Genomic DNA, 25,700 nt, shown 5'->3' with positions numbered 1-25,700 from the left:
GGATTGCTCAAAGATTTTAAGAAAGCATGTCCTTGAAAATAAGTAACAAGTTTAGGTGGTTCTTACCTTCAAAATACATTTAAAAGTATATTTTTTTAAATTAAAGATACACAAGAAATGTGACCAGATAATTGAAAATAATTATATGCTTGTTAATGTTTTAAAAACATTTTATGTGTGTATATTTTGTAATCCTATAAGTATGTGAGGCTGTCCAAACATATTGAACACAACACTTTTTTAAGGCTTGTTCAGTAATGGATTGTTCCTAAGTTGTTAAGCAGAATAGAACAACAGGCATATAAAAACAAACATGTAAAATGTGAAAGTCACATTAAATGTGTAACAAGTTAAACTCTGAAAAAAATGTAACAAGTTAAACTGTATAATCGCTGAAATTGTATGTATGTTGTACCTTGGTTAAATCAGTACAATCATGTATAAATTAAAAGCAAACCTGTTTACAGTGATACAACATGTAGACCTAAATACTTTTTACAGTGTTTTTAAAAAAATCATAGGGAAACATAATACAAGAAAAAGAATTTACAAGAGATAAAATAATTAAGCCTCCTTCACATGGCCATTTAGCCGCATGCACCAGATTCAATCGACAAGAATCAGCGAATTCTTGCTGCTGGAATGGCAGGTGCATGTGAATACCGGCGGCCACTCAGCCTGTATAAACTATTGTCAGACTGGCAGTGGTTGCTGATGTTCGCATGGAGCTGCACACGAAGTGGTTACCTACAGTTAGGGACAAATGTGGATGCAGCTGACTGCAGCTGTTTGTGGGCCCTACTATGGGTACAAAAAAACAAAATGTACACATATATAGCGCTGGTAGATTTTCAATCTACCGCTTATAGGTAAATTTAGTGGGTTATCTGTTCATACATAGTCAGATTTGCCTCTGTTCCAGCTTGGCTGAGTTGCATGTAATTTCACACTGTGCCTGTGGGTGTCGTTGTCACCATGGGTCGGTGTTGGAAAGGCAACACGCTAAAGTGTATGAGTGCTCCTCTGTCCCGGAAATAACTCGGTGGAGGAGGTCCTCCGAGTTGCATTCTGGGAGAGGGTATTTATGGGACAGACGCCATGTTTTGGGGTTCGTTTTGTTCCACCTGCTGGCCCTCCTGGCCGACAGGTATGTGCTAGGAGTACTACCTCGTGGTCCTCCGTCCGGGAGGCCCACGTAGCTGCAGCATGTGGGTGGGTCCAGAAGCCTGTCTGGGGCCTACCACAGCGGCAGAGGAATGGTCCTGGGCTGTCTGTCCTAGAGGGAAGAAGGTGGACAACTGAGAAGATCCCAGGGGAGGACCCGTCATGGAAGGATCATGCAGAGTGCTGGTCTGGAGAGGGGCCTGGTGACTCAGTTGGAGGATGTATCCTAAAGTAACGCTACCGCATAGTACTGCCAGGTCGGCTTAAAGGTTCTAGTGCTGTGTTTGCTATTCATCATAAACCATTACATCCTGTGGCAGAGGATCGTACGGGTTTTGTTCCATCAAGTCTGTGGCAGAGACTTTTGTTCGTGCTGCGTACTGGCTGCTAGGTTAGTGAGAGAAACCTATCCAGGCGAGCAAAGATTCAACTCTAAGGAGATAGTACATTCATCTACAAGTCTAAATTCCAAATACTACACCAAGAAAGGGTATTTGAACTTCTCTGCAACTCTCCTTCTACCTCTTTCCTGCTACTTCCTTCAACTTATGTTTATTATTATTTTCATTGGAAAAGATACTCAAGTGTCCAGTGCCTACATCGTGTGGTGATAAACTCAACGGGACCCTAGACCCGGTTCTGGTGAAATAGAGGTAGCGAAGGTGACGGTAACAGCCCGCAATAAACCAGCAGCTCCACCGAGAGTTAGTGCTACACATACATGTATCAGGAGAATTTATTTAGGGTTTTTTTGTTTGTTTGTTTTTTTTGTTTTTTTGGAGGGGAGGTAGTGAGTCATGGCAATGGCAAAAAATATACAGCTAAAGCTTAAAGTGGTTCTGAAGTTAAACGTTTGTTTTTTTTTATCTTAATGCATTCTAACCTAATACTTACCTGAGACCCATCTCGTTCCAACGATGTTACACGATAGTTTTGGCTGTCCGGGACTCTCCTTCCTAATTGGCTGAGACATCAGCGGGAGCCAATGGCGCCCCACTACTCTCTCAGCCAATAAGGAGGGAGAGTCCCAGACAGCCAAAACTCATCCTCAAAGACAACGAGCCAATGAGAAGAGAGAGGGGGTGGGGCCAAGCTGTGGCTTCATGTCTGAATGGACACACAGAGCAGCAGCTTGATTCGGGTGCTCCCATAGCAAGCTGTTTGCTGTGGGGGCACTCGGCAGGAGGGAGGGGCCAGGAGCACCAGCATGGGACGTGAAGAGAGGAGGATCTGAGCTGCTCTGTGCAAAACCACTACACAGAGCAGGTAAGTATAATATGTTTGTTATTTTTAAATGAAAAAAAAATAGACTTTAGTATCACTTTAAAACATTTTTTACTATTTTTGAACAGTTTTTCATTTGATAAAAAAAAAAAAAAAAAATCAGGAGATATCTATTACTATTTACCACCAAATTATGGCCCAATTTATGTTGGAAAAAAACAAGGTATAATTTACCTACAGGTGTTGGAAATTTCTCCAGTTGCAAGTCCCACTGAGTGCACTTGCTGTCTGCTTTATTTTCCACCTAACTCCTTCATGGATTACATCCAGGCCAATATTCTTATAAGCATTTATAGTGGCCCACTTCTACACTACCTAAGTAGATGGGATGATAGATGACAGTTTTACTAACACATGCTAACGTTTTAAAACTGTGTTAAGGCATTAAAGATAAGTTTCACAAGAGGAGAAGTCAGCACTCAGAATGGCATCCAATAATGTTTGTCCTTTATTGCAAAAAATGTATAACAGGAAACGCGTTTCGGCTGTCAGGCCTAAGTCACAGCTGAAACCATGCTGCCATGCCTAGGATCTGATGGTCAAAACACATTGGCTGTTTTACAGCTGTTAAACATGTTTTTGCAATAAAGCAGAACCATTGTTGGATGTCATTCTGAGTGCTGACTTCTCTTGTGATTTGTGTTACCTGATGCTTCGGCAGCGTGTAAGTCTGAGCACCAGGCGGAGCTGGGATGTGAGAAGGTGGTAGCGCTTACACACATGTATTCAATTAAAGATAAGTTTAGTTAACATTCTTATTAATCAGCACAAAGTATGGTACTTACTTTGAATGAGAAGTGTCACTTGTGCTAATGGCTGCTCTCATAGGCAAAATCTTCTGTCCTCTGCCCTGCCCCCCCCCCCCACCACCACCACCACCACTCTTGCAGCAGTAATCTTCTGGTGCAGTGGGGGTTAATACGAGCCCCTGGACTAGTCATAGGCCAGTGATGGCGAACCTTGGCACCCCAAGTGTTTTGGAACTACATTTCCCATGATGCTCAACTGCATTGCAGAGTGCATGAGCATCATGGGAAATGTAGTTCCAAAACATCTGAGGTGCCAAGGTTCGCCATCACTGTCATTGGCACTCATCAAGAGTGCTGACTATGCCCATTTTTCTGCCCCCTCCTTCATTCCTAGAAGCTGTACTATTGCTTCCAGCAATGAAAATCGCTCTACAGCTGGAGAGGACAGGCGGAAGAATGAAAGGACCACCTCCTAAATTCATAGAGCCCTTTTCATTGCAGGAAGCGATAGTACAGCTTTGATGAATGGAGGAGGGGACTTGGAAAGGGCAGGTAGTCGGCATGCTTGATGAGTTTGATGACAGGTCCAGCGGCTCCTATTAACCCCCAGAGCACAAATAGATTACAGCTGCAGGGGTGTGGGAGCATAGGAAGAAATATTTCACAGCAGCATCCAGCACACCAGACACTACTCATTCAATGTTAGTATCGTCTCTTGTGCTGATTAAATTAACTAAACTTTAAACTTTTTTTTTTTTTTTTTCTGTATTTTACCTTCAGGATTTAATGGGTTAATTTCCAGGAACTAGGCCTATCCTTACACTGCATTTATTTATTTCTTAATGAATACACAGCTGTGTTAATTGGTGTTTTTCATATTTCTGGGCAAACAGAGCCACACTTCCCACAGTAATGCAACTAAAATAACCAGCTTGGCATACTTGATGTGAACAATATATGTTTTCCTCATCACCCACAGTTTTCCACACCCTTTGTCATACTAAGTTAGCATTAGGTCACAATAGCCTATTGAATTTCAACGGTAATTGCTCATCTGGTAATTATTACACTAAAAGTCAATACCTGATGAGACACCTTTGTTGGGTGGGTCCTTCTATAATGCTGATTTAAAGGCCCCCAGCAGTCCTGCTGAAGTGTGTAAATTTTATCTGTACTAAAATATGCCATTGAAAACCATTATTTAGTTACATGCGCATGGCAATAAAGGGCTCACTCACGTGAATGTTTAGGGATGGTAACAATCGGGGGCGTAGGGAGGGGGTGGCTGGGGGGGCTGAAGCCCTAAATGTGACCCCGAAAAGCCCAGAGTCTATGGAATGCTGCATTCCATTGTTAGCCCCCAGCACCGGCCGCCGGGACCCATCTGATTGCGAGTGTGGCCGAAAGTGGTCGAGTGCGGCCGAAAGTAGCCGAGTGCCGTAGCAGCCGAAAGTGGCTGTGTGCCACAGGTCCCGCCTTCTGGAACCTGCAGCGCCAATGCCAGGACCGCGGGACGTGTGACGTGACGTCCATCTTAGCCTGCAGGCTCCAGAAGGCGGGAACGCTACATCCCCGCTTGGGCGGGCAGCTCTCTTCCTCAGTTTGGCTTCTCTCTAATGGTGACAAGTGACTGACTGCCTGCTGTGACCGCACACCACGGCTGAGCTGAGGTAGGTCAGACACACAGTGTGTGTATGTATGTCATTGTCAGTAGGTCAGTGGTCAGTGTATGTAGGTCAGGCAGGTCAGTGGTCAATGTAGGTAGGTCAGTGTAGGTAGGTCAGTGTATGTAGGTCAGTGGTCAGTGTATGTAGGTCAGGCAGATCAGTGGTCAGTGTATGTAGATCAGGCAGGTCAGTGGTCAGTGTATGTAGGTCAGTGTATGTAGGTCAGTGGTCAGTGTATGTAGGTCAGTGGTCAGTGTATGTAGGTCAGGCAGGTCAGTGTATGTAGGTCAGGCAGGTCAGTGGTCAGTGTATGTAGGTCAGTGTATGTAGGTCAGGCAGGTCAGTGTATGTAGGTCAGTGGTCAGTGTATGTAGGTCAGTGGTCAGTGTATGTAGGTAAGGCAGGTCAGTGTATGTAGGTCAGGCAGGTCAGTGGTCAGTGTATGTAGGTCAGTGTATGTAGGTCAGTGGTCAGTGTATGTAGGTCAGGCAGGTCAGTGTATGTAGGTCAGGCAGGTCAGTGTATGTAGGTCAGTGGTCAGTGTATGTAGGTCAGGCAGGTCAGTGTATGTAGGTCAGGCAGGTCAGTGGTCAGTGTATGTAGGTCAGGCAGGTCAGTGTATGTAGGTCAGGCAGGTCAGTGGTCAGTGTATGTAGGTCAGTGTATGTAGGTCAGTGGTCAGAGTATGTAGGTCAGGCAGGTCAGTGTATGTGGGTCAGGCAGGTCAGTGCATGTAGGTCAGGCAGGTCAGTGTATGTAGGTCAGGCAGGTCAGTGTATGTAGGTCAGTGGTCAGTGTATGTAGGTCAGTGGTCAGTGTATGTAGGTCAGGCAGGTCAGTGTATGTAGGTCAGGCAGGTCAGTGGTCAGTGTATGTAGGTCAGTGTATGTAGGTCAGTGGTCAGTGTATGTAGGTCAGGCAGGTCAGTGTATGTAGGTCAGGCAGGTCAGTGTATGTAGGTCAGGCAGGTCAGTGGTCAGTGTATGTAGGTCAGTGTATGTAGGTCAGTGGTCAGTGTATGTAGGTCAGGCAGGTCAGTGTATGTAGGTCAGGCAGGTCAGTGTATGTAGGTCAGGCAGGTCAGTGTATGTAGGTCAGGCAGGTCAGTATAATGGTCAGTATCAGGCAGGTGTGTTTACTGGTCAGCATTGATGGGCAGGGCCGCTGATAGGGGGGACCCCCAGCCCTGGTGTAGGGGGCCCCGATAACATATGGGGGCCCACACAGGGAGAGGGATTAGTGACAGACGACAATTGTGTTTCTTTTCCTCCAGTAGATGAAAGCTGCTCTCCTCCCCTTTCCCTGCTGGCAGCTTTTATCTGCTAAGAAAGAGACAGTGGTCCTTCACTAATCCCCCTCCCTGTGTGGGCCCTCTCCTCTCCTCTCAGCACTGGTTTTTAAGGTTATTTCAGCTCCTGAGTTTATCTCTCTAACTTAGGCTCCATTCACACTGATTTAAAATTCACTGCTTCTACAGGAGATTTGTGTTCTGTCTGTAGAAGCAGCTCAATGTTATCCTATGTTTCCATGCACATTAGGATGTTTACAGGCGTATTTTGAGCTCAGCGTTTAGAGGCAGGAAAAAAAAAACCTTCTGGTTTGCGTCTCTGATTGGAGATTACTGGCAGAAAAAACTGTAAAACTCTCCTAAACTTGTCTAAACTTTGTACAAAAAATGTTCTATATGAGTATTTTTTTCTGCTAGGTGAATTGGAGTTTTTTTTTTAAACCCAGTGTGTATAGAGCCTAACTTTGTTTCTCTCCCTCTGATCCCGCAGCCTGTATATTTTTTTCATCTCGCCTTCATTTTTATTTATTAACTCAGTTTTATCTTTTAAATTTGGCAGAAATTCTATGAGTTATGTTGTATTTGTGTCTGCTAATAGTTTTATTGTATTTTTAGCGAAATATGGCTTTAATATTTCTTGGGGGGAGGGCCTGTCAGGTAGTCTGTACGGGGCCCCGCCATTTCTATCAGCAGCCCTCTTGATGGGCACTGGTAAGTCACACAACCCCACCACCCAGCCCCCAAAAAAAGCCGCGCCACCCCTGGTCTTTTTGCCACCTAGCAATGCCCCTGGTAACAATTGCCAGTAGAGTTGTGGTTTTACTGCCTCCTGACTGCCCACCTAAAAAAGGGTATGCAGCAGCTCAAGGTTGTCTACGATGCTCTATTTTGCAGCAAAAAAATAAACAGCTTGTCGCATTCACTAGACGGTACAGGTGCCAAAAGCAACCAATTTAAATGTATGGGGCCTCTTAAAAATGATGCACTCAGGATTGCTTTTCAGAGGGTGGCAAGGGCTGCCGCACATATGAATGAGACCAAATACAGCTGTAATTACATACAGCATGCATGATTTTCATTTGGCGAAGTATGTCAGTGAGTGCATAATCATGAGCACCGGTGTTTACAAGAGATGACAGGCATACAGCATATTTTGCAATACAGAAATATATGGTCAGAAATGCACCACGTCTGAGGCTTCTGGGTACTATAAATGAGGTATATTTTATGCTGTACAGCAAAATGCCTGTAAATACATCCATGTGCATGTACCCTTTGATTATTGTAATTTTCAATGTAATTTGTATATATTTTTTTCGTGCTGCAGCTCTTATTGAAACATTACCTGGTGATTTTGCCAAGAAAGTCCTTGTTTAGACACTTCCTGTTATAGGTGGACAATACTCTGTTCTTGGCTTCCAGCTGTTCCTCTGCATCGCCATGCTGTCACATGCTCTCAAGTGACCATTTTAATACAGGCATTGCCAGCTGTTGTCACCATCATCTGACCTACACTTAGAAATGCCATGCTGCTGTTGGTTAAATTAATGAATGAAGACAGAAATGTCTGCAAAGGGGCTGTATGACAACTGCAAATGCAGCAAAGGATAAAAAGAGGGTAAAAAAATAGTATTTTATTATTAAAAACAGGAACTGTTTATAAAACACAGTGCTTTAGGCCAGGTCCGCATATGCCTGGTGTGAATTTCCCCTTCGTTTTCACTGCCAATTTCCTAAGCCGCTATTTAGCGGTTCAGCTGCAATTTTAGATGCAATTCAGATGAAAGATTTTGGAGCCAGCGTCTTTAAGATTAGCTGGTTGTTAAGGAGCAGGCTGGGATGGCCCTTAGGTCTGGTATGGATTTTGAGGGGAACCCCCACGCCAAAATATAAAGAAATGGCGTGGGGCCCCCCTAAAATCCATACCAGACCCTTATCTGAGCATGCAGCCTGGCAAGCCAGGAAAGGGGGGAGGCGAGCGAGCCCCCCCCCCAACCATACCAGGCCACATACCCTCAACATGGGAGGGGTGCTTTGGGGATAAGGGCCTCTTCCCCACAACCCTGGCCAGTGGTTGTAGGGGTCTGTGGGCAAGGGGGCTTATCGTAATTTGGCAGCCCCCTTTAGGAAGGGGACTGTCAGATGCCGCCCCCCTATGTGAATGAGTACGGCCTATTCATTGACCAAAAAAGTGTAAAAAAAAAAAAGAAATAAAAACACAGACACGGTTTTTGACAATTCCTTTACTGAAAATAAAAAAACAATGTCCCCCGGTGTAGATCCATTGTCAATCATGACACCTTCCGCCACCTCCGACCGGGAAAATGTAAAAAAAAAAATCTCTGCTTGTGCCGAAGGCTCCCGCTGTCTGCCTGTTCCATCGTGTGACAGTTCTTAAATAGCTAAGGGGCGGGGCCAGCAGGTGACATAATCTTGTTTTGGATCGAATTAGTATTTAAAACTGATCCAATGTGCAATTCAGATGTGTTCCTATAGAAGACAATGAGCCTGGAATTCGCATCTGAACCGCACCGCAGTGCTCAAAAAATGAAAAGGGGCTCTTTTAAAATTCCCAGCGAATTTGCACTGCCGCTGTATCGCACATACAGTATGTGAACCGGCCTGCTTGATTCACATGTCATGGTCAAAATACATCCAATTCGCATACATTGGTGAACAGAGCCTTAGCAAACCAAATATGGTTAAGTTAGGGTTTGCATCTATTTTAATTATGTAAAATATAATTTGCAAAAAAATAAAAGCAATACATTTTAAAAATAATATTTTTATAGATTTACAAAAATTACAGATTTAAAGCAGTTTTATACTAAAAACCAAAAAAGGAATATTTTGCAGCTTACCAATCATTAGATGTGGTAGCTGCAGTCTTTTTATTTTTTTTAGACCTTTTTCCTTCTGTTTTCACCTGGTGATCTGCCCAGTAACGACCCTCCTGAATTACAGTGCCCCCACTCTGGATGAATGAGCATAGCATGAGGGGAGTGTTAGATGTACTAGCAGATTTAGATTTAAAAATTTGAAGGCAAACTTCAGCTCACAGTTTATAAGCAGTTACAGCAAACCCCTTTTTTTTCCTTTTGGGATAAATTTTTTACATAAATAATCAAAAGCTGATCAATGTATGCACCCCTGGTAGTGGTAAATAGCTTGTCTCATTCTGCTGGAGAGCTTGTTCATTTGAAAAACAACAGACTTACTGGCCAGATCACCAGAAAATAGAAAAAAAGCCTAAAAACTGAAAATGAAAGCAGGCATCACATCTAAAAAAAATTTTACTCTGCAATATAATAAATGTTTGATTTTGGGTTTATACCACTTTAAAGCAAAGTATAGTACACAACACTTTACAGCAAGAACAAGAACAATTTTTCTTTTCTGAGCCACAAAACCTAACCATTTTTTTTATACTATTGTATAAAACAGGTGGATACCATTTTTCTAGAAAAATGAAGAGGCTCCTACAGTGCAAGATTACTTACCAAGGTACAGAATTGAATCTGTTTATTGTTCAATCATTCTTCATTGTGTCTGTACTTTATGAGTGTTTTTTAGCATTTTAAATTGAGATTGGTGCAGCCGAACATGCTAATTGACATCAAGTTGCAAAGACATTATGGCAACAGATACATGCGAGATAATCATTGCTTGATTTGACCAAAACTAGACATTTGTTATGACTGTAAATCACACATGCCTCCACTGGTCATTTTGGGAAGACTGGTTCAGGGTTGGAATTTAATTTGTATTAACTGGGAGCTATTTCTTTATATTAGAATGGTCAGGTGCTGGAGGTTCATAAACATGAATGCAAAGGAGGTATTTGGGAAAATGAGCAAAGATACAATTGAAAATCTGGAATGAATCTATAAAACATAAAATTAATGCGTGTGTGGCCAGCATTATGTGCAATCTGTAAGGCCAGTATTAGATGGAAGCTAGTCCATTATGGATTGCTAGGGAACACAAAGTATCAAGAGGAAATCCATGCAAACACAAATATACAAAAAACTTAAAGTGGAGTTCCAGCCTGGGTGGAAAAAAATAAATAAAAGCCACATAGTTAAATAGTTACATAGTAGGTGAGGTTGAAAAAAGACTCAAGTCCATCAAGTCCAACCTATGTGTGTGATTATAGTATTACATTGTATATCCCTGTATGTTGCGGTTGTTCAGGTGCTTATCTAATAGTTTTTTGAAACTATCGATGCTCCCCCCCTGAGACCACCGCCTGTGGAAGGGAATTACACATTCTTGCCGCTCTTAGTAGTTTAAGGTTAAACCTCTTTTCTTCTAATTTTTTAAAATAAATTCTTTTGAAAAACAAAAGCATACTACGTACAGAGATCACAACAACATTGTTTGTTTTGAAGTTCACTTCGACGGGTCCGATCACGTAAAACAGACATTATGGTACAACTGGTAACATAAACACATAATCGTAAACTGGGTAGCGGACCTCGGGTCGAGAGGCTAACTGTATCCCATATAATTTTAGATGCTTAACACCAATTAATTCTTGATATCAAAGGAGATAAGTTCTTCCTAGGGTCAAACAACTCCTAGGAAGAACTACGAAAGGAAGCAAAGTAGGAAAAAAGGGGGGAGAAGGAGAAAAAAAAAAGAAAAAAAAGGGGGAGTAAGAGGGGATAGGAGAAAGGAACCTTCCTCCAGTCTCTCCATCAATATTCTGGTACTCATCCCGGATTTTTCCTTCGCGGTGAATTAAATCAGCAACCTTGCATACTCCTCCGAGTAGAAGAACTCGTGCCAGTAGTACCACTGAGTCACCTTGAACCCTGCCTCCTGATGGCTAGCACACATGGAGGTCTTACATGTGAAGAGAAATAGTCTTTCCACTTGCCTCTCAGTTAGCTGGAGTCCCAGATCTTGCTCCCACTTGGCGATATAGGGAGGTTTGGACCCCTTGGGGGGTGCGATAAGTAGTTGGTAAGCTAACGACACCGTATGACGCACTGGTTCTTGTTCCGAGCATAATAGCTCAAAGGGCATCAAGGTCCTCCCAAGTGGCGACGGGGGGGGGGACGGGCTGTGATCCTATGAAGTGGGCTAGCTGGAGCTTTTGCCAGAAGGAAAGGTTCCCTAAAAGAGGGTCTTCCATGATATGTTCCCTGGACATCCACTTTCCGTTGTTAATGAAGTGGCGGAGCTGAGATCTTCTGATCTCTTTCAGGTCTTGGAGTCTGGGATCGCTAAGTCCCGGGCTGAAGGCCGGTGTCCGATTACGGGGGTAAGCGGTGAGGGGATGGATGCGACTGAGTGATTGTGAAAAGCTTTTTGGGCGATCCGCCATGTCTCACCCACCGTAGAATAGTTTATGACCCGGCTTAGTAGATTCTTTTGACACCAAGGCAACCCCTCCAACTCTGCTCTCGTCAAGAGCTGTTCCACTTGGACCCATTGTTTTAGCACACCGTGGCAACACCAGTCTATGATTCGCGTCATATGACAGGCCACATGGTAAAGATTCACATCTGGAAGAGCCATTCCGCCCATCAGCTTTGGGAGTCGTAAAATCGACTGGGCCAGCCGTGGGGGTTCCTGGGCCCAGATGAATGTGATGAGCGTTCGATTCGCTGCTCTAAGAAAGGCACTCGGAATCCTAACTGGGAGGGCTTGCAAGTGATATAGTAGCATGGGCATAATGTTCATTTTTATTATGCTGCATCGACCAAACCAGGAGAACATGCCCTTCTGCCAAGTCAGTAGGTCTTTTTTGATGTCAACGGGGGGGGAAAGTTGAGAGGGAAGATATCCTCCATTCTACAGGGCAGAAGGATGCCCAAGTATTTAATGTAGGATCCTGCTCATTTGAAAGGGAAATCTGCGTGTCTAGAGAGGCCGATATGGAGACGTTTAAAGCTATCCCAAGGGGGGGAGGAGAGGTGGCCATTCACCTTTACTTGAGCTGTGGGTAGGGAGTAGATAGCTTGTATCCAGTTCATCATCTGCTGGCCTAGTCCTACATGACGAAGGGTCTCAATACAGAAAAGGCCAGTGCACCCTATCAAACGCCTTTTCGGCGTCAGTCGAGAGGAGTAGCATCGGGGTCCCCCGTGTTTTAGCTGTATGGATAAGGTTAATCACCTTGGTGGTGTTGCCCCTCGTCTCCCTCGAAGGTACAAAACCCACCTGGTCCGAATGTGTTGGGATCAACTCCGCCAGACGCATTGAGAGGACCTTAGTGAAGATCTTTAGGTCCACGTTGAGGAGGGAGATTGGTCTATAGTTTTGGCAGTGAAGAGGGTCTTTGCCCTCCTTGGGGATCACTGTAATGAAGGCCCGTAGGGTATCCTCGGGGGGAGGAGCACACTCTCCCCGGCTTTGTTATATGCTGCTAGAAAATGTGGTATGAGAAGATCACCGAAGGTCTTGTAATATGGTAGCGAGTATCCGTCAGGGCCCAGGGCCTTGCCATTTTGCATTCGGGCTATGGCTAGAGTCACCTCGTCCCCAGAAAGAGGCGCCTCCAATGCCGTCAGTGCCTCGTCAGACAACCTAGGTAGGCCTGACTTTTGAATATAGTCCCACATGGCCTCTCATTCTAGGGACTTCTCCCGCTCTAGGGACTTCTTCTCTCATTCTAGGGACTTCTTGACACGGCAAGTTGTACAGTGAGGTGTAATATTTGCGGAACCGGTCTGCGATCTCATCGGTGATATGAATCTTGGAGTTACCATCCCCCATTAGTTCATGGATAAGGGCCTGCGCACGTTGTGCTCTCAGAGCCCTAGCTAGTAGTTTACCACATTTGTTGCTGTGTTCGTAAAAGGTATGTTTACATTTTGCGATAACAGTATTGGCCTTGACTAAGGCCAGGGATCTCAGTTGGTTTCTCAGGATGGTGAGGTCCACCAGCGCCCGGGTGGCTAGCGATTGTTTGTGGGTGGCTTCCAGGGCACTGATCTTGTCTAAAAGGTCGAGAGTTTGCTGGGCTCTTGCCTTCTTGAGACGGGTGCCAATTTTTATCAGGAGACCTCTGATGGTGCACTTTTGGGCCTCCCAGACTATCAGGGGAGCACTGTCTGAGTCCGCGTTGGAAGAGAAAAAGCTTCTCAATACCCTGGACACTTCCTCCATGACCTCGGGAGTTTGGAGCAAGGAGTCATTAAGCTTCCATTGCTATTGTTTGGGCGCAGGAGGTAATAGACCTATATCCACAAAGACCGCGGCGTGGTCCGAGATGGTAATAGAACCCATAGAAGCAGACCGCACCCTTGTAAGGAGAGATTGAGGCAACATAAAGCGATCAATTCTGGTGTAAGAGGCATGAGGATGCGAGTAGAACGTGTAGTCCCTCTGTGTCGGGTTTAATACCCTCCAGATGTCCACCAGATGAAAGGTGTAGAAATTCTTCTTTTTTCTTCTAATTTTAATGAGTGGCCACCTGTCTTGTTAAACTCCCTGAAAAAAAGATTACAGCGCACACATACAAATATGACATTTAACTCCTGCAAGGATAGCGTAGGACCCACTGATATTGGGGTACTTTGACGTAGTAGTGGGTTTTTAAATAGCCTTGCAGGAGTTAAATGTAATTTTTTATGTGTGCGCTGTAATCTTTTTTTCTGTCTGTATGGTCTTATGGCTGCACCCTCTTTTATGCATTTTTTAGGGTGTGCCCCCCAAATCTTTCTTTGTTAAACTCCCTTCCGCGAAAAAGTTTTATCCCTATTGTGGGGTCGCCAGTACGGTATTTATAAATTAAAATGAAATGAAATAAACGAAATAAACTAACAAACTAAAAATATCCCCTCTCAAGCGTCTCTTCTCCAGAGAGAATAAGTTTGTGCTCGCAACCTTTCCTCATAACTAATATCCTCCAGACCCTTTATTAGCTTTGTTGCCCTTCTTTGTACTCGCTCCATTTCCAGTACATCCTTCCTCAGGACTGGTGCCCAGAACTGGACAGCATACTCTAGGTGCTGCCGGACCAGAGTCTTGTAGAGCGGGAGAATTATTTTTATCTCTGTAGTTGACCCCCTTTTTAATGCATGCCAATATTCTGTTTGCTTTGTTAGCAGCAGCTTGACATTGCATGCCATTGCTGAGCCTAATCATGCTGAGCCTGATCATCTACTAGGACCCCCAGGTCCTTTTCCATTCTAGATTCCCCCAGAGGTTCTCTACCCAGTGTATAGATTGCATTCATATTTTTGCCATCCAAATGCATTATTTTACATTTTTCTACATTAAACCTCATTTGCCATGAAGTTACCCACCCCATTAATTTGTTCAGATCTTTTTGCAAGGTTTCCACATCCTGTGAAGAAGTTATTGCCCTGCTTAGCTTAGTATCGTTCGCAAATACAGAGATTGAACTGTTTACCACATCCTCCAGGTCGTCTATGAACAAAATAAATAGGATTGGTCTCAGCACAGAACCCTGGGGGACCCCACTACCCACCTCTGACCATTCCGAGTACTCCCTTTTTATCACCACCCTCTGAACTTGCCCTTTTAGCCAGTTTTCAATCCATGTACTCAACCTATGGTCCATGCCAACTGACCTTATTTTGTACAGTAAAGGTATATGGGGAACTGTGTCAAATGCTTTTGAAAAATCCAGATACAACATGCCTATGGGCCTTCCTTTATCTAGATTGCAACTCACCTTCTCATAGAAGGTTAATAGATTTTTGATGAACCCGTGTCCTCAACAGGTCTATGTCTGCTGTAAATGCCTCCTCTGTCCAGAACCAGCACTATTCAAGACCCAGTGGCGGAACTACTACCATAGCGACCCACATGGGCACTATGGGGCCCGCAGCCGAGTGGGGCCCTGGGAGGATGAGGAATGCATACTGTACTTGCCAACTTTTTTTTCCTTGTCTCCGCTAGAGATCCACAGCACTGGTCATTTTTGTCTCCGTCGCCATTTTACAGAAGACCAGTTAAGGAAGAACCAAGAGGCGGAGCCCGGGTGGCAATGAAAGTGGCTGCAATAGAAATGGAGCTCCATTTTTGTTGGCTGCTTTCTTGCCACCCAGGCTCTGCCTCTTGGTTCTGTTAAAGGCGTGGAGACGAGCACAGTGAGTCCTGAGCGGTGCCGAGGCCCATTGGAGAGTCCTGGGTCCCGGTGCCGCGCTATTCCTGTCTGACTGAGACTCAGCTGTCTCTCTCACTGGCTGCCTCCTATCACATTGTGCCACCCGGAGAGTCAGTGACAGTCTGAGCAAGTAACTCTCTGGGCGGCTGCACGCCCAGATGCATGAATGGGGGGCGGTACTCCTGGGGGGGGTGAATTGTCCTGGGGGGTCTGTACTCCTGGGGGGGTGAATTGTCCTGAGGGGGTCTGTACTCCTGGGGGGGTGAATTGTCCTGGGGTGGTCTGTACTCCTGGGGGGGGTAAATTGTCCTGGGGGTCTGTACTCCTGGGGGGGTGAATTCTCCTGGAGGGGGTCTGTACTCCTGCGGGGGTGAATTGTTCTGAGGGGGTCTGTACACCTGGGGGGTGAATTTTCCTGGGGGGGTGAATTCTCCTGGGGGGGTGAATTCTCCTGGGGGGGTCTGTACTCCTGGGGGGTGAACTCTCCTGGGGAGGTCTGTACTCCTGGGGGGTGAATTGTCCTGGGGGTCTGTACTCCTGGGAGGTGAATTGTCCTGGGGGGGTCTGTACTCCTGGGGGGTGAATTGTCCTGGGGGGTCTGTACTCCTGGGGGGGTGAATTGTCCTGGGGGGGTCTGTACTCCTGGGGGGTGAATTGTCCTAAGGGGTCTGTACTCCTGGGGGGTCAATTGTCCTGGGGGGTCTGTACTCCTGGGGGGGGTCAATTGTCCTGGGGGGTCTGTACTCCTTGGGGGTGAATTGTCCTGGGGGTCTGTAATCCTGGGGGGTGAATTGTCCTGGGGGGTCTGTACTCCTGGAGGGGGTCTGTAAAGATGGAGGGGGTTGAGTTGTCCTGGGTGGTCTGTACAGATGGGGCTGTGAAGAAGAAACGCGTCGGGTAGGACCCCACTGTCGCCACATTTTATCTTCAGCGCTGTTTTTTCATTTTACAAGTGAGTGTATATCCTTTTTATTCAATAAATTTTTTCTTAAACGGATTTACACTATATGGCCTTTTCTTTCCTTCCATCCTCCACCTGCCTTCTTCAACATTAATTTGAGCATAACTACAATGTGCGTTCTGGTCCACACATCTCTCTGGATTCCTGCATCGCCTAGAGTGACAGAGTAACGCGTGGGTCCTTCTACCAACATCGCCTTCAGGTGCCATTCCAAGCCACCCATCACCTAAGTGCATCCGACCCAGTCCGGCGTATGCCCCATTGGGTCCACTCCATCCAGTAAGCCTTCTTACAATTGGTGGTGGTGTGTCTGTTTTATTTCAAGATTACATACAGCTTTGGTTGGAACGTTTTTCTGGAGACTTTTTTTTCCTTTATACATATATTGATGGTCCCTCTGCAGTATTTATACTTGGAACTGTGATTCTGACGTTTTCCATATTGGACGTTTACTCATCTTTTACTAGCGCTACACTTATTGTGTGTTTTTCCAAGGTCACCTCCCCCCAGACTGAGGAGCTCCCTCAAAGGCCACCACAGCCTAGCACTCCAGCTTCCTCGCCAAACAACTCCTCCCCAGCTGGGCTGACGCTGGGTATTTAAGTAGGCCTGCTCCCTGCCAATCCAAGTTGGGGATTGGTCAGGGCTCCCCAGAATACTCCAAGCAGCTCCACCTCTCCTCTCCTCCTTCCTTTCCAGAAGACACCAGAACATTCTGGAAAGAAGTGGGGGGTCTTGCTGATGCTGCCTGTGAGTCACCCAGCTCTACTTGTCACTCCCAACCCAGATCAAAACACACCAGCCAAGCCTGGACATTTACCTACTCTAACAAAAAGCTAACCACTACACTTCTAGCACACTCGAGGGTGTTACAAAAGGAATAGTGCCCTTTCATTGATGTCAGTGGGAGAAATAGTGCCACATCATTGGTGTCAGTGGAAGGAACAGTGCCCCAATGTTGGTATCAATTGGAGGAATAGTGCCCCTTATTGATATCAATGGAAGGAATAGTACCCCATCATTGGTGTCAGTGGAAGGAATAGTGCCCCATCATTGGTGTCAGTGGGAGGAAACTTGCCCCAATGTTGGTATCAACAGGAGGAATAGTGCCCCAACATTGATATCAATGGGAGGAATAGTGCCCCATCATTGGTATCAGTGGAAGGAATAGTGCCCCATCATTAGTGTCAGTGATAGGACTAGTGCCCCATTATTGGTGTCAGAGGCAGAAAGTATGTCCCACAGTGGCTGACAGTGTGGAAATAATGCCCAAAGGGCCAGAGAAAAGCAAACAAAGAGCCACATCCAGCCCCCAGACCACAGTTTGGAGACCACTGGCTTAAAGGACAAGTTCACCTTTCAAAACATGTTGCATGTTACAACCATATTCAGGGTGTAACATGTAACATGTTACAGATGCAGCAGCCCCCACACCCACCCAATCCCCTATTTTGACAGTGAGTGGGAGATCTTCTCCCCCTGTTCGCTGTCACAATTCATTCACAGATTTCTGTGAATGTAAAAACTACAAGTACCTGAGAGCCTTTGCAGCTATTGTTGGTGCTAGGGCGCTATTGATTGAGGTAATTGATTGAGTCTTCCTGTCAGCAGAGGCATCGTCAGGAGGTGGCTATTGAGGCTACAGCCCCAAGCCTGGGGCTAATAGCCCCGAGTCTCTTGTCCTGGTCCTAGAATGCAGGGGACAGGGGCGGACTGAGCCGTGGTAGCGCTGGCTCCGGCTCCAGCTCCAGATCCACCCCCCGCCTGACTCTACTCTTGGTCACTGGTTGCTATAGCCGCCTAGCATTCAAAGCGGAGGAGGATTGCACTTCCTCCTCCTCCGCGCTAGTGCTCATGGGGCCTGCCATTTCTGGACTGGAACGTCCCTCCGGTGGAGTGCAGAGCAGAAGGGATGGGGATACCTGGGCAGCAGGGAAGAGCCCAGGAGGGAGAGAGAGAAGACACCTCCATCCTGAGCAGCATCCCCAGCGCCTCTCAGAGCCTGCACTCCACCTATCAGTCCTCTCCCAGCGCGCTGTGACTGGAAGAGGAGGAAGGCGGGAATTACAATTCGGCCACCGTGCGACATCGATCGGCGCTCAGGCGGGCGGCTCTCCTCTGGCTGCCTCACACACCAGTACCACGGCTGAGCTGCTGCTGCAGGACCTGGACACATGAAGTCTGTCTCCTTCTGGTCAGGTAGGTCAGTCAGTGTGTGTATGGCAGGTACCAGGTCAGTGTATGTATATCAGGTAGGCCAGTGTATGTAGGTCAGTGTGGGTCAGGTAGGTCAGTGTGTGTGGGTCAGTGTATGTAGGTCAGTGTGGGTCAGGTAGGTCAGTGTGGGTCAGGTAGGTCAGTGTATGTCAGGTAGGTCAGTGTGGGTCAGGTAGGTCAGTGTATGTCAGGTAGGTCAGTGTGTGTGGGTCAGTGTATGTAGGTCAGTGTGGGTCAGGTAGGTCAGTGTATGTCAGGTAGGTCAGTGTATGTCAGGTAGGTCAGTGTATGTAGGTCAGTTTATGTTAGGTAGGTCAGTGTGGGTCAGGTAGGTCAGTGTGGGTGGGTCAGGTAGGTAAGTGTGGGTCAGGTAGGTCAGTGTATGTAGGTCAGGTAGGTCAGTGTGTGTAGGTCAATGTGGGTCAGGTAAGTCAGTGTGGGTGGGTCAGTGTATGTAGGTCAGTGTAGGTCAGTGTGGGTCAGGTAGCTCAGTGTGGGTCAGGTAGGTCAGTGTATGTAGGTCAGTGTTGGTCAGTGTATGTAGGTCAGTGTATGTCAGGTAGGTCAGTGTGGGTAGGTCAGTGTGGGTCAGGTAGGTCAGTGTATGTAGGTCAGTGTGGGTCAGGTGGGTCAGTGTAGGTCAGGTAGGTCATTGTGGGTGGGTCAGTGTATGTAGGTCAGTGTAGGTCAGTGTGCGTCAGGTAGGTCAGTGTGGGTCAGGCAGGTCAGTGTATGTAGGTCAGTGTGGGTCAGGTAGGTAGTGTAGGTTAGTGTATGTAGGTCAGTGTATGTCAGGTAGGTCAGTGTGGGTAGGTCAGTGTGGGTCAGGTAGGTCAGTGTATGTAGGTCAGTGTGGGTCAGTGTATGTCAGGTAGGTCAGTGTATGTCAGGTAGGTCAGTGTGGGTCAGGTAGGTCAGTGTGTGTGGGTCAGTGTGCGTAGGTCAGTGTGCGTTGGTCAGTCAGTGTGGGTCAGGTAGGTCAGTGTGGGTCAGGTAGGTCAGTGTATGTCAGGTAGGTCAGTGTGGGTCAGGTAGTTCAGTGTATGTCAGGTAGGACAGTGTGGGTCAGGTAGGTCAGTGTGTGTGGGTCAGTGTATGTAGGTCAGTGTGGGTCAGGTAGGTCAATGTATTTCAGGTAGGTCAGTGTGGGTCAGTAGGTCAGTGTAGGTCAGTGTATGTAGGTCAGTTTATGTCAGGTAGGTCAGTGTGGGTCAGGTAGGACAGTGTGGGTCAGGTAGGTCAGTGTGGGTGGGTCAGTGTATGTAGGTCAGTGTGGGTCAGGTAGGTCAGTGTGGGTGGGTCAGTGTATGTAGGTCAGTGTGGGTCAGGTAGGTCAGTGTATGTAGGTCAGGTAGGTCAGTGTATGTCAGGTAGGTCAGTGTGTGTAGGTCAGTGTGGGTCAGGTAAGTCAGTGTGGGTGGGTCAGTGTATGTAGGTCAGTGTAGGTCAGTGTGGGTCAGTGTGGGTCAGGTAGCTCAGTGTGGGTCAGGTAGGTCAGTGTATGTCAGGTAGGTCAGTGTGGGTAGGTCAGTGTGGGTCAGGTAGGTAAGTGTATGTAGGTCAGTGTGGGTCAGGTGGGTCAGTGTAGGTCAGGTAGGTCAGTGTGGGTGGGTCAGTGTATGTAGGTCAGTGTAGGTCAGTGTGGGTCAGGTAGGTCAGTGTGGGTCAGGCAGGTCAGTGTATGTAGGTCAGTGTGGGTCAGGTAGGTAGTGTAGGTTATTGTATGTAGGTCAGTGTATGTCAGGTAGGCCAGTGTGGGTAGGTCAGTGTGGGTCAGGTAGGTCAGTGTATGTAGGTCAGTGTGGGTCAGGTGGGTCAGGTGGGTCAGGTAGGTCAGTGTATGTAGGTCAGTGTGGGTCAGGTAGGTCAGTGTATGTCAGGTAGGTCAGTGTGGGTCAGGTAGGTCAGTGTGTGTGGGTCAGTGTGCGTAGGTCAGTGTGTGTAGGTCAGTGTGTATCAGATAGGTCAGTGTATGTCAGGTAGGTCAGTGTGGGTCAGGTAGGTCAGTGTATGTAGGTCAGTGCATGTCAGGTAGGTCAGTGCATGTCAGGTAGGTCAGTGTATGTAGGTCAGTATATGTAGGTCAGTGTATGTCAGGTAGGTCAGTGTATGTAAGTCAGTGCATGTCAAGTAGGTCAGTGCATGTCAAGTAGGTCAGTGCTTGTCAAGTAGGTCAGTGCATGTCAGGTAGGTCAGTGTGGGTCAGGTAGGTAGGTCAGTGTATGTCAGGTAGGTAGGTCAGTGTGTGTATATCAGGTAGGTCAGTGTGTGTGTCAGGTAGGTCAGTGTATGTCAGGTAGGTAGGTCAGTTTAGTGGTCAGCATTGATGCGCATTGGTAAGCCAGGCAGCAACCAGCAAGTCAGCCTACCCCCTGCCACACAACCCCTCTGCCCAACCAAAAAAACCCAGCGCCACTAGAGCCCGCCTACCCCCCCCCCCCCCCGTGCCGGCCTTGGTCTTTTGCCAACTAGCAACGCCCCTGCCTGTCAGTATGTAACTGCCTGCTTGTACGAGGTGTGAGCTGACAGCTTACACAGACAGTCTGCCAGAATCCTGCATTGCACCTGCGATCTGTTGATCGTAGGTGCAATGCTTTGCAGGCTCATAGTAAAAAAAAAAAAATGCACATTTTTTTACCTGCAAAAAGATGTGACATTTATTTTTTACAAAGGTGAAATTATCCTTTACCTTGGGTAGGGTGCACTTGAGCCTTGGGATACTCCAAACTAGCGGAAAGATTATGTCCTCCAACTGTATTGCCTTTTCAGTGTGCAGCCACCCTCTTGTATTAGGAATTTCATGAACTACAACTCAGGGGACCCCTTTGCGAAGATATAACCTGAGTCAGCAGACTGTAGTAAGCTCTCACAAGGGTGACAAGCCAGTCTCTAGGATCTTTAAGGCTAGTGCTCATTGTGCCCCGGATATTGCAATGCTTTCTTGTAGTGTCAGCCAGCCTCTGTACTGGATGCCTTCAAGCCAGATCCTTTGTGGCCTTCCTGCACTGCTTCAGGGACTCTGGATGTGGGTCCTCAAACTCTAGCTGGAGCTGGGACCCAGATTATTTTTTTCTTGTATTGTATTGTAACAGCCCAGAGGCCCTCAGCCCTCATGCTTGGTCTTCTCCCATAGGAATAATGCCCTGCTGTTCTAGGCTCCAGACTATTTATGCACACCTCAACCCCTTGCTAGCTACCAGGGGTTGGCTGAGGCTGCATGAATATTCAGCTCAGGGTCCGCCTCTCCTGCCCACCATATTCCAGAACTTACTGGAATGCAGGGGGGAATAGTTGAGCCTGCACCAGCAGAACCCAGAGCATCCAAAAGCAATTAAACACTGATCCTCTTTTACAGGGGAGCCAAAACCTAACCTTGCCTCAACTATAGCAACCTAGCTAGGAGGGTGCTACGGTATGTTTTAGATACGTTTAGGTGCGTCAAACATTTTTTCTGCTCAAAAGCTCCTCTCCTGAATGCACTGCTTATGGATTTTTTCAGCCTGGAAACACTCCTTTTCTAATATGCCTCCGTAGACACATAGGCTAACATAGAGGTGCTTTTACAGTCTCAAAAAAAAAAGCCAAGCGCCTGTAAAAGAGGCACTTTTTAAGCCCAGTGTGCATGAGGCCTAACTTTAGGCAGATATAAAAGACACCAACTGATTAATTTCTGTAATCATAAATAAATCAATAAATCTACTTTTTAATTACAAACAGTGTGGGTACTGAATATCACTTTGTGGTTCTGTAGTCCTTATTTAGCAGAGCTGGAGTGAAGATGGAACAGTTAAGGAGGAGGTCCCGGACCTCTGTCTGTACGTGTATGTGAAGCTGCATTTGCCACAGGGCTGTGCCAGGTCCCATAGAGTCCTTCGGCACATCTTCGCATATGCCAGACCTTCAAAGATAATGTAATGATGCCGGTAAGGTGGAGGGCAGCATTAAGGGGACTGAGGTTCTTCAGTAATGAATACAAAGCGTTTTCAGATTGGGCAAGATGGAGACATGGGGTGGTTATGTCACAATCCAGTCAGGGAACACTTTGCATTCATGGAGAAAAATACAATGTGTTTTCTGAATGGCACCTGTGCCAAGGCACGGGACCTGGAAGACAATGAAGATTACTGTAATAGTCTACTACAGTGATTCTCTGCTTCCAAAGGATCAGCCAGATATGGTCAAATGTAACTAAGCAAAAAAAAAAAAAAAAAATACATGGAACCCAAATTTATTTTATTTTTTTCACTGCAGACATCAGGAATAGGATCATGGACAGGAGGGGCTGAGCAGTGTGGTGGTGGGGGGTTGGGTTACAGAAACAGATCACCTGTTTGGCTCTCCCTGCAGCAGATGAAAGGGGGCTTTATCTCCTCTCCCTCCCATTGGCTTTCAGCTGCTGCAGGGGGGAACTACAGGGGATCTGTTCTAGTAAATGTCCCCCGCCACACCGATCACCCCTCCTGTAGATGATCTCCTTCTACCTTCTGTCAGCCCCCCCCACACACACACACCCCTCCACCCCCCTGTGTGCCCCTCCAGCCCCTCCTCTTTACCTGGCTGCTGCAGGGTATGGGGGATTGCTTCAGGATGGACAGTGGGTCAGGTAGGCTGTATGGGGCCTCGTGATTTTTTAGCAGCAGCCCTGGCAGACATAACAGACATGTGAAAAACTTGCTTTATATGAGTTTTGTGAAGTATACCTTGATTACATACACACACCAATTTAAGAAAGCAAAAAAAGAGAAACTCTCGCTGGCAGTGTTATATGGAAGTCCAATAGCCAGCTGAGCTTGCCAAAGAAACTCTCAAAGGCATTCTGTGAAGCAAGCTTATCTAGCTTAAAACATCCTCTGAAACACACACAGGAAGCCAAAAGACTCAACACCCCATTGATAGTGAAACTCACAACAAGCGGCAGTTCTGGCACAAGCATGCTTTCACGCCTGGAGGTAAAAAGTGTGTCTTCCCAATGCTTGCTTTTATTAAAGCCCACAACATTTACATGACTAGCAGAATTCAATGACTCGTTTACTTTTATTTATGTATGTATTTATTTAGAAAACCTGTGATGTGATGCAACTGTATGTTCCTCTATGTGTAGCGTTACATTAACATGGAACTATCATTTCACATGTTAAAGCAGAGAATGAATAAAGGGGGCACAATATGGGCCCACTTTCCTGAGGCTGTGGCCTCCCCACCCAGGGTTAATTAAATCAGCTAGTGTTACACAGTATAACTATAGGAGGGTTTTGTATTCAAGGAGGCTGCCCCTTTAAGAAGTGTAAATAGGGAAATAGGTAATTCGGGATGACCCATTTAGAACTCTGGGAAGGTTCTGGAACACCTGGGAAAGGTTATATAAAGGTTCCAAGAGAGGGGTTCTCCCTCTTTCCTGTAGCACTGAAAGAAGACAGGAGCTCAGCACTTACTGGGGACAGAGTTGTGGTTCCTGGGGGGGGGGGGGGGCGGGGGGCAGTGGGATTGGAACACAGGGCCAGACTGGAGGTACCGGCCACAGAGTGCATTAGACAAAAAAGATGAAAATGGAAAGTCCCTGATAAGCAGGATGACTTTGCAGGAGGCAGGTACAGAACCAGGTCCAGTCCCTTGGTGATTTGTATTGAATCTGTGGGGATTTGAAAATTAGGACAAGGCTAGAAGGGAACTGGAATAGAGTGTGCCCTGGCAAAGGTCCTTATGCCCCTGCACATCCTCCCATGTGACCCATCTCCCCCACACCTTGAACCATCACCCAACCGTAAAAAAAAGAGGAGTGCTCCTGAGGGAAGTTTTGACCCACGTGTATTTAGATGCCATAGGGGTCCTAAGGGGGGTCCCGGATGAGTTTAAAACCAGAGACCAAGTAAAGGCAGGTTTTGAGTCTCTGATTTCCATAATCACTGTCAACAAAAATGTAGACTGGATAAATTACATATATTACAATTAACAGCGGTTTGTGAATTACACAAGAGATGCTTTACGAAGCAGATGAAAAACCTTACACTCCATTGCAGTCCCTTCCTGTGAAGTACAATATCATTAGGGATAGCATCTGACTTCCTTATGTGCAAAGTCTGTGGCAAGGGGGGGTGATGGAAAAGCCATCACCCGTCTAATGTGCAGCACAATAGAGTTCCAAGGCACATATGGACAGATGAGCTAGGAGGGTTAGGGACAGTTGAAAATAGTCATTTTAAGGGGGGATTGTGATGGATCAGGTAAAATGCCCATTTTCTATGCATTCTTTTTATACCACATAGCCTATATATATAAGTGTTTTCTTATTCCCTTCTAAGAACTGAACGCTAGCAGCTTTTCTGACTTCCCGTGTGAGGTATCATGTTTCATTATAGCAGCGGACTCTTATCATTAGCTTTTACATCCCTGGCTCAGCTTGCATATCAGCCAACTTTCAGCAACAGGTGATTTCAGCGTCATAGCCTCTCCAGCACCAGCCCTCCCATCGCATGAAGGATGTGAAACAAACATGGCGCCTCATCCCAGGACGACACCCTATCTGATGACGCACAGACCTCGGAGGAAGTTCACCTTACATGGACATAACCAATCAGAAACTACTAATACCTAGAAAACATTATGCTAATGATACATATGCTCACCGCCTTAGTAGCTCGCCTATAAAACCCCATGCATCTGGAAGCAAATAAAGGAGTAACACACACCTTGAGCACGGCTCCAGTGTGGTTTCTTCTCTGTGCATGCATAGGTTTAATCAGGATGGGGGCAAATATTCACCAGATGATTCATCTGATCCAAAGCAGTCCATAGTCAGTCAGCTCCTTGAGAAGGCAGGCAAGGAGGGAGGAGAAGCATTGCTGCAGCGCTGCTTGGCTCTAGCAGAGTGTGAAGAGGAAGTGCAGTCTGAAAGAAGCAGGAGAAGTGTCATGGCTGCGGACGGGGAGCCGGCACAGCTGTTAAGTTCGGGCCGGAGAGAACAGGAGCCTGCCAAGCTTGGAAGACAGAGGAGGAGTGTGCCTCCAGAGCGGAGCAGCCAGGCTTCAGAGGAAGCTGAAGACGTTCGGGTGCCGTTGGAAAGAGCCAAAGAAGATGGTGGCGGCCGAGTCAGCAAGAAACGGCGGACTTCTCGTCGTCTGCAGGCAGGGGTGGATGACAGGGCCAGCCTCAACAGCCCGCTAATTTAGCAAGGGGGCAGCAGCTCGCCCTGCAGCATTCAGTACCACAGCACAGCTCTCAATATGCAGAGATGCCACAGCAAGTACAGGTTGGGCAGGCACTACAAGTCCCAGAACTCAGGTTG

At 46.7% G+C, this 25,700-nt stretch overlaps 1 protein-coding gene across 2 annotated transcripts in view; it reads right to left on the bottom strand.

The window, feature by feature from the left end:
• The window catches only part of PDLIM7 (PDZ and LIM domain 7), a 191,851-nt gene extending 166,553 nt beyond the window's left edge, over positions 1-25,298 (bottom strand). Inside the window, exon 1 of one of the 2 annotated variants that reach the window (XM_073620500.1) lies at positions 25,105-25,298. In XM_073620500.1, coding sequence (XP_073476601.1) covers positions 25,105-25,146 — 42 coding nt within the window. In that variant the 5' untranslated portion in view covers positions 25,147-25,298. The remainder of the gene's footprint in view (positions 1-25,104) is intronic. The other variant, XM_073620505.1, reaches the window with a different exon arrangement.
• Between the last annotated feature and the right edge of the window lie 402 nt (positions 25,299-25,700).

The sequence above is a fragment of the Aquarana catesbeiana genome, linkage group LG03, assembly GCF_042186555.1.
Source record: "Aquarana catesbeiana isolate 2022-GZ linkage group LG03, ASM4218655v1, whole genome shotgun sequence".
Lineage (NCBI taxonomy): Eukaryota > Metazoa > Chordata > Amphibia > Anura > Ranidae > Aquarana > Aquarana catesbeiana.
The sequence above is the reverse complement of the archived record's forward strand: the minus strand, read 5'-3'. Positions and strand labels throughout refer to the sequence as shown.